The sequence below is a fragment of the Chinchilla lanigera genome, unplaced genomic scaffold, assembly GCF_000276665.1.
Source record: "Chinchilla lanigera isolate Chin_1 unplaced genomic scaffold, ChiLan1.0 scaffold00112, whole genome shotgun sequence".
NCBI classification, from domain to species: domain Eukaryota; kingdom Metazoa; phylum Chordata; class Mammalia; order Rodentia; family Chinchillidae; genus Chinchilla; species Chinchilla lanigera.
The window spans coordinates 4,739,363-4,748,118 of NW_004955513.1; the positions used below are offsets into that span (position 1 = coordinate 4,739,363).

Genomic DNA, 8,756 nt, shown 5'->3' on the forward strand with positions numbered 1-8,756 from the left:
CTAAGCCCTCCGATGCCAGGCAAATTAATGAAGCCGCCTTCGCTTTCCATTTTTAATGAACTGTGGCAGCCCACTTCTGCTGAACCACCACAAACAGTAGATTAATGCTACCCATTCTCCTGGGGTGTATGAGGCGAAGGTGTGCAGGCCGCCAGGATGGGGGCAGCGAACGGAGCTCAGCGGGGTCAGCTCCCGGCCCCTTCTGCACCCCGGGCTCATGGGCACCACCAGCCCTCCCAGTATCCCGAACAGTGCTGGGCTGGCAGCCGGAGTCCCAGCATTGAGACCAGCACCCACGGGGAAGCCCGGCCTGCTCCCACCCTACCCTGCTCCTTCTCCTGGAAAATAGGACCCACCCACGGCGTCACGAGGGCGCTGGCAGGGGAGGAGCTTTGTCAACGGTGAGGTGAGAATGAGCTGTGTGGTGGGCTCGGGAGGACGCGTGACCGGCAGTTGGCAGGTGCAGTGGAGCCGTGTGGGCTGGGCCTGCTCTGCATCACATGGCTGCACAGGGTAGCACCACACCCCGCCCCAGCAGGACCAGTGGGGCAGGACAGGGAGGACCTGGAGGAGGGGGCGGGTAGCAGGCGGGGGCGGCGTCGACTCTGCTGGTGGCCCAGCCCCCACGCACAGAGACCCCACCCCCGCCCAGCCTGCGTGCTCCCGTCACCTGTCACCTGCTCTGAGAGCTGTGTGCTCTGGACCCAGTTTGGGTGATGGGGTGGGCAGGGGCTCTGCTGCTCCTCCTGGGCCCAGGCCACCTCTCCAGGCCACCTGCTGTCCCGGGTAGGCCTGCTGCTAGGGACGCCAGGCCCTAGTCCCCAAGAGCCCTACAGCAGGTGAGGGTATCATCTGGGAATGTGGGAGGGAGGGTTCCAGGCGGCTTTCGGGGTGAGGAGAATGAAATTCTCAGATGGCCCTGGCCTGGCTCTCCCTGCAAGTCAGACTTTCTGGGACCAGCTGACTCCTGTTCTGGCCTCGGGCCACTGAGGGTCCAGAGCCATCTGCTCCAGCCACACATGGTCCATATACCCCACAATCTGGGGCCCAGTTCTGCAGGGTGGGGACAGCCCTGTGGGTGGTGGGCACTGCTACCCACAGCCCCATATGAGTGCAGGCAGGGCACCCCAGCCACAGCCTGGCAATGGCCCAGGGCTCTGGGGGATGACACGACAGGCCTGGCCCTCGCAAAGGAGGCACCTTACACACTAGTGACACCGCTGCCCACTGCCAGCCACGGCGTTCACTAATGAAACGCACAGTGCGTGTCCCGCTGAGAGCCACAACGCCTTGGCCCGGAGCAGGGTGCACTGGGGTGCTGGCTTGCCCACCTCAGAGCACCTGAAGTCTCTGGGCCTAACCCTTGGCTGAATCCCAGCCAAGGGCCTTCACCCTGCACCAGCAGCAGAAGGTGCTGAGACCAGGCCCAGGAGCCTGCGCTCGCAGTCCCCGTGCTGCCCTCTGGCTGCTCCTGGCAGCACGGCCACACTGTGGGCGGGGCCTTCCCCCCCAACTCCTCCCCAAGGGACCACTCATCTTCCCATCCCCCCACCCCTGTGCCGGGGATGCTGGTCAGCCTCGCTGTGGCCCTGTCTGGACAGAGCAGACTCTCCCATGAGATTGGTCTACCAGGGCGTGAGGACATCTCTGTCCCCAAGTGAGCCCCTCTCTTCAACGCACTTACTGGGAGAGGGAGGAGTCCAGGCTGAAGTCTTCCACCTGCACCCTGGGACACAGGGTAGACGTCAGTTCAGGAGGCAGCAGGTGGGGTGGCCTCCAGGCCAGGTCGGGGGCCCGGGTAGGGTCCGACCAGAGAGCCACCCCTGGGGGGGCAGGAATGCCAGAGGAGCCCAGCATGCAGGTGGGCAGAAGCCAGGCCTGACCCACAGCCCCAGGCCACCCCACTACCGCTGTCACATGCAGCCCCTGGCAGGAGGCTGGCCCAGCTCCAGCACACCAGGACCATTGCCCTCCGCTGCTCAGCGCCAAGCATGCCCCAGGCTGGCACCACCCAGGAAGCAGCGGGTGGCAGAGCAGCCCCCATACAGGGCCGTGGAGTTCACCATCTGCAAGGCAGTCTGTGCCCCCCAGAGATCAGGGGACACCGGGCCGGGAGCCGATGCTTGTTGGGGGACTAAGGTGCACCCCTCCACCAAGCCAGATGGGGCAGCACAGCCCCGGGGTTCCCAGATGGCTGGCGGACAGCCGACACTGAGGGTGGGGTATGTACTGGACAGGGGCCTGGGCAGAAGGTGTGGGTCTCAGCCCTTAGTGACCAGGGCTGTCCTGGACCAGCTCCTCAGGAGGACTCCAGAGTGGCCTCTCTCTTAACCCCCAAAGCAACCTCTTTCTGTGGGCGGAAACGGGGTCCAAGAGCGCTATACTCCCCAGTGTCATGCGGGCAGGAAGGAGGGACGGGCCTGCCCACTCACTGAGTGTCCCGTGTGGTGGGGCAGCAGGCTTCCTCCCAGTACCCCTGTCTGGCCGCTCCCGCTCCCCAAGTAGATGAAGTAGAGACTGTACACAGCCCTGGTCAGCCAAGGTCCTGGCAGGGGCGGCAGCAGTCAGTGGCCTGAGCCCTGGGCCACAGGGCTTCTAGCAGATTCTTGGAGTTTGCCCAGGCAAGGTTCTGCACCAGGCCCCAGGCTGTCCTGACCTCTGAGCTGGGGTGAGGGCGGCGGCAGGGTCGGCAGGGGTCATAGTGGAGCCAGGGACTCCTACCACCTGGCCTGGGGGCCCAGATCCCAGAGAGGCTGTGGTCCTAACTCTGCTCCCCAGAACAGCTGAGCCCTATCTTCATGAGGCCTCTGGTCTCTTGAGCCATCTGGGGTGGTACCTCGGGCACAAGCAGGGCGAGCCCTCTCGACCCCAGGACAGCCTGACCGGAAGCCTCCTGCTCACACCCTGTGCTCTGCCCCAGGCCGAGGCATGGGCCCTTTCCCGCAGTGTCACTCGGCCTGGGCTCACACTGCAGGGGGCGGGGGGAGCCCACACGTCCCCTAGGAGGGACAGCGGCCCACAGCAACAGGCTCAGTAAACGTGACTCGGTACCACCCAGCACCTCTGCAGCCGCCTGCAGCGCTAACCTGTGTGGGACACGGGGAGAGGACTCTTTCAACATGGCCAGACAACCCGGGCCCCCAGAGACGGTGACTGCCCTACCTAGGGGCGGCCAATGCCAGTGGCCAGCAATCCCTGCTGTGTGGGCACCCAGGGCTGGGACAGGGAGGGGCCATGGTGAGGCGGGGCCACCACACACCTGATCTGTTCCAGGGGAGGAGCCCCTGTGGGCTGACAGGGTCTCCTGTGTCATCTCTCCACACCCGAGCGATGCTTGGAGGGAGAGGAGTGCCCTGCCTGGGTGAGTCTGGGAACACCTTCTCTCGGAGCTGGGGGCTCACAGCTCACACCATGGTTTCCTGCAGGCAACAGAGGAACCCTGAGTCTGGGCTGAACATGGGGAGCCCCAACCTCCAGAGCCTGGACTGCATGTGGAGGGGAGGCCTGGACGTGGGTCGCTGAGCAAAGGGGGTGTGGTGTGTGGCCCTCGGCCAGCGTGGCTGGTGTGCACAGAGGGAGGCACCGAGGACCGGGAGGGGATGTAGGCCTGGGGGAGCCAAGAGGCCACACCCCATCTCATGCATCCAGCCTCCAAAGCTACATGGAAGTGAGCTGCTGTTGTTTTAAGCCCTGTGTGAGGTGGCCCTGCCAGCTCACGGGCCACCTGGTGATGCTGCCACAGGTCCCTAGAGGGACCAGGCATCCACCCACACCTGCGTCTGGCTGTCCACTGTGCGCATCCTGGGGTCAAGGACCCACCAGCCACGCAGACAGGCATGTTCTGGAGGGGGCAGGGGGACAGGCCACCTTGGGAGGGCACAGGAGCTTCAAAGCCGCAGCAGATCTTCATAGTGGTGACTTGCACGGGGGCACTGCACGTGCAGCCGACGTGTTTGACCAGCACCAGTGGTGGGGACAAGCAGGGCATGGGGCCACCGCATGGGCTTGGACCTGCAGGGCAGGAGGGTCCCAGCAAAGGGGCTGCTGGGGACAGATGGACTCCGGAGCCCAGGACAGCCAGGCTGGCAGGCTTTGGACTTCCCTGTCAGCAAGGACAGGGCCACTGGAGACTGAGGGGCCCTGGGGGTGAGGGGGAGCTTGCTGATGACAGAGAGCACAAACGAGGGGATGGTGGGGTGTGGGCAGGGGTGGCTGTGTGCTTGTGAGGCAGCGCCGGCTTCGTGGGTGTCAGAGCTGGCCCAGGAGGACACACAGGCAAGTGGGAAGGACCATGGCTGGGAGCCCTGGGGGGTCACGGAACACCAGGAACAGCTGCCGTGGGTGGACAGACAGCCCAGGAGCAAGGTGGACAGCAGACCCTGGGCCGGCCTGGCGCAGCCGGCTGGGGTGCCATGGAGAAGGGCTCCTGGGTCCTGGGCCCTGCTCCTCCCCAGCCCTGTGCAGAGGTGCCCATCTCCAGGTCCGCAGACACAGAGCTGCCATGATGCCAGGCTCAGAAGGGCCCTGTGGGGCCGGGGCTGGGGCAGGGAGGGCAACAGGAGCGACCGTGCTGCAGCCCCCACCTTGCACAGAGACCCTCGGCTGTCTCAGTCCCAAAACCACTGCCGGGCACTGATGACAGCACAGCGGAGGCCCCAGCCCAGCCCTCCTGCTCCTGGCCACCGGCCGAGGACCAGCCCCCCACTGCCTTGGACCCCTTCCCTCAGCTGTTTTCCCTGGGAGCCCCCCTTTTCTCCACCCCCCGGGGATCCTGTCTACTTTCTCGGGGGCCCCTGCTGCCCGCCCCCTCCTGGGTCCCTGGCTGTGCTCAGTTCCCCCGAGCCTGCAGCAGACGCCACGCTCACCCTGGGCACTGGACACCCCAGGCCTGTCCCACCTCCTCCAGCTCTGCCGTGTCCCTACTGGAGGGACATCACCACGGCTCCACAGGACCCTGTTCCCTGCACACCGTGGCCTCTCTGCCTGCGTCCCCTCACCTGCTCCTCTGGGTCCCCAAGGCCACAGCTCGGGGTGGCAGCCTGGGCTGAGTCTAGGAGGAGCATGGGTGCGGGCTTCATGGGGCGGGGAGACTGCTGGGACCCTGGGCTGTCAAGGGCCAGAAGAGGCTGGGTGCCTGACCTGCTGAGGGCCACCCCCGGCCCAGCCCCTCGTATGGGGCCCAGGTCATGCTCTCTCACCACCCGGCCCCTCCTGGCCAGTCTGGGGCAGGAGGGAGGCACTAACTGGGTGCCCCGCGTCAAGGCACCAAGCTGAGCCACACCCACCATCTGGGCACGGTGCAAGGGGCTCTTCCTCCCCCATGCTGTCTCCTGCTGGGCCCTGGCTGGCCCTGGAAGGGCCCCTGTGCAGAATGTGCAGCCTCGCCTCCTAGTTCCAGTCTCACCACCAGATTCTCGTTCCTGACTCACAAATCTGCCAAGTGCCCTCTGCTCGGAACCTGCCTTGGCTCCCTAGTGCTCAGAGCAGACCCCACAGCCCATCTGACCCCTGGAACAAGGACCCCCCCCCCAAGAGCTGCTGGGGGTGGAGACATGGCTGCTGTGAGAGGGCTGGCCAGCTTGTGGCCTGCATGGCTAGGGCTTCCTGGAGGAGGCAGCCTCATGGCTGCAGCTCCCAAGTGGGGCTTTGGCTCTGGTGCAGCCTGGCAGAGCCTCCATCCTGCAGGGCCAGGGGCCTGTCAGGGAAGCTTTCAGCATCCCAGGCCCAGTGTCCAGGAGAGTGGAGGAGGGGAGGGGAGGGACAGGCCCCAGGGTCCTGGCCAGCACTCATCACCCTCCTGCCTGCACTGCCTAGTCACCACATACTTAACCTCGACAGTCTCTCCTCGCAAATGGGAACAGCAGCCTCCCCAGGGACTGCAGGGAGCAGGAAGTCGGGTGGGGAAAGGTCCAGGACAGCACCCAGGCCCTGTCCAGCCATCTGTCAGGCCCAGGCCGTGCCAATCCCGCGCCAGCCCTGCCCTGGCGCCGCAGCCCAGGCTTTGCCCCTACAGTTTCCTTTGCCAGGAAGACCCTTCCCTGGAGGACCAGAGCCCCAGACAGAGTCCTGCTGCCCTGCCCTGGCCTGGCCCGCACCCTCCACCCAGCACAGCTTCGTGCCCACGACAGTGCCCACACCAGGCCAGGTCTGAATCATCCCAGTTCCCCCGCAGCATCCCTGGCTCCTGGCAGAGGAAGGTGCTGGCTGCATGTGCACTGCTATAGGGCCTTGGGGTCCTCACCGAGAAATGGGGTGCTGCACCCTGCCGGTCCAGGGGTTCTGGACAGGGAAGACTTGCCCTGGGCATGGTCCCTGGCAGAGGGCTAGAGCCTGCCTCTTGAAGTCCTGGTCCCCTCCCCAAGGGCTCTTCTGGGACAGGATGGGGCTCAGGCCCCCCAGAACAGCGCCCCCTGTCCTACCTACAGGCCCACTGTGCACCTCTGAGCAGGACTGAGGGTCCCCCAGGTGCCCAGAGCTGGCTGGAGAAGCCTGCGACCAGGTGCCGGCCAGGGCAGCCCCTGCCCTCCCGCCCCCTGCAGCAGGGACCCAGCCAGCAATGCGATGCGATGCGAGGATGGGAACCCCACCCCCCACCCCGCGGCGAATACCCGCGCCCCTACCTCTGGCCCATGTCGCTGCCCATGGAGCCCCCGCCGCGGGCTGGCAGCAGCGGGCTGAGCCCGTGCGGCTCCTCGGGGGCCGGCGGGACGCCCCCCGGGCCCGCCTTACCCTCGGACGGTGAGCGCGGCAGCTTGGCCCGCGCCATCCTGCTGGAGCCCGGCGGGCGGGAGCGCGGGGGCGGCGCCGGGCGCAACCATCGCTCTCACTTGCTCTGCAGCCCGCGCCGCCGCAGTGGAGCCGCCAGGGAGGGGGTTCTGCTCCGCCCCGCAGGACGCCGTCCCACGGAGGACGAGATGGCAGCTGTCCCACCCGCCTTGAACCAGAACCACCAGCGATGGGGGGCGCGGGGATACCCTGGCCCTCACCTGCCGCCCAAGCAGGAGCCGCTGGAGAGGAGTGGGAGCCACCCTGCGTGGCACACGCCCAGTCATGGTCACAGCCCCCTGGGGGTCTTGGGGCCCCTGGCCTGGCACTTGGCACGGCCCCACTCAGGACCTGCCCAAGAGCTGGGCTCAGCCCCTGAGTGGGAAGGTGATCACAGTGCCTGGCTCCCTGCCCACAGGCACTTAGGGTCCCCTCCCCTGTTTCAGCCAGGGCACAGCCCACTGGCACCACACTAATGGTGCCCACTTGCCAGGCTGGGCATGAATCCCGCCATGCACATGGCGGCTACACGGTGTGGCAGTACCCAGCAGGAGCCTGGGCAGGGCCATCTCACTGAAGGAAGCAACGTAGGCAGGTGGCACAGGTTTCTCCATCGTGCAAAGTAGGGAAACTGAGGCACTGAGACAGGACACGGCTTCTCCAGGAAACGGAAGGAGAAAACGCTGGAGCAAAGCTTTGAACCCAGGACGGGCTGACGCAGAGCGGGCCCCACATGGCCAGTCATACGGCTTTTCTACTCGCCCCCCGCACCCCGTTTCACAGACGGTGCCCCAGGTGCTTGCCAAGGTGGCAGGCAGGCACCAGCAGCAGGAGATGGCACAGAGGTGTAGCCGCAGGGGGCTCTGAGAGTCACAGGCGTCCTCCACAGCTGGTGCCCGGTCCGGGGCTTTCCCGAACTGCCAGTACCCTGACCCCACGATCGCTGGGTCTTGGCCACTTCGTTGTCACCGGGGCACAATGGTGGGCGCTCCAGCTCAAAGCGGGGTGGGGGCGGTTTCCTCCGGCTCACAGTTTAGGAGCTTCAGTCCTTGCGTGGTAAATGGCTTGGCGACAGGGCCTCGGAGGAAGACAGCTGCTGGCCCCAGGCAGATAGGAAGCAGAATGGAGGGAGGAACTTTCCAGGCCACGCCCACGACCCGCCCCTTCCGGCCAGGCCACGCCCCCTTCAGAATCCCCTCCTCTGAGCGCATGAGGTTTTGTGGGTATCCACATATATTAGTGGACCCTCACTCAAACTCAGTTGGCATGGGCTAGTTGTAAATCAAGACTTTTTCCTTTATGAAGTAAAGGAAATACTCATAATGCGTTCCAAACCTCCCAAAGCATCCCTTAACTAAGCTTTTCATTGTAAAAAGGGCTGTATCGTGCGTGATTTACCAGGAATACCGGTGATTTTCCTGGTCTATGCACCAACAAGTTAGGAAGTGTGCCTAGTTCACCAGAAACCACAATTTCAGACTGCACTCTCATTCACGCTGACATCTCAGCTTGCAGGGAGGGAGGATGAGCGGGGAGGTGGGTACGGTTTGGAAGGAGCATCCCCTTCCATGAGAACATCAGGACTCGGGCTCTCTGGGGTCCTTTCTCTCCTGAGAAGAGTCTGTAGTCCTCTAGGCCCTGCTTCTGGCTCACTAAGTCTCAACCTTCTCAGAACCAAAAACTGGCCTAAGGTTGTCATTTGTCTTTTAACACTATTCTGCAGTGTGACATGGCCCGTGACTGGCTTTTTCTCTGTCTGAGTGGGTCTTCTTTACAAATGTCTGTAGCTCTGTCCACGTTTTCAGGATTTCCTTTAATTCAGAAGAAGAACTTTGCTGCACTGACTGTTGATGCTCCCCCTCCTCTTCGGAACGCCCCTCAGCGGCGATTCTCCGCGGCTCAGGCAGAAGTTGCTGAGGTTCCTCTGTGGACAGCTCCTCTGAGCGCTCCTCCACCGGTTCCTCCACATCACCACTGTCCACCTGCAAGCC

General features: G+C 64.6%; 1 protein-coding gene across 9 annotated transcripts in view; it reads right to left on the minus strand.

The window, feature by feature from the left end:
• The window catches only part of Kcnt1 (potassium channel, sodium activated subfamily T, member 1), a 52,886-nt gene that overhangs the window by 26,591 nt on the left and 17,539 nt on the right, over window positions 1-8,756 (minus strand). For 2 of the 9 annotated variants that reach the window (XM_005408542.2, XM_013506737.1), the window contains exons 1-2: window positions 6,621-6,815; window positions 1,685-1,726 (exon numbers count right to left, since the gene is read on the minus strand). The exons of 5 other annotated variants lie outside the window; for them this stretch is intronic. In XM_005408542.2, the coding sequence (XP_005408599.1) occupies window positions 1,685-1,726; window positions 6,621-6,766 (188 nt within the window). In that variant the 5' untranslated portion in view covers window positions 6,767-6,815. Of the gene's footprint in view, window positions 1-1,684; window positions 1,727-6,620; window positions 6,816-8,756 lie in introns of those variants that run through there. 2 more of the 9 variants (XM_005408544.2, XM_013506739.1) reach the window with 1 other exon arrangement.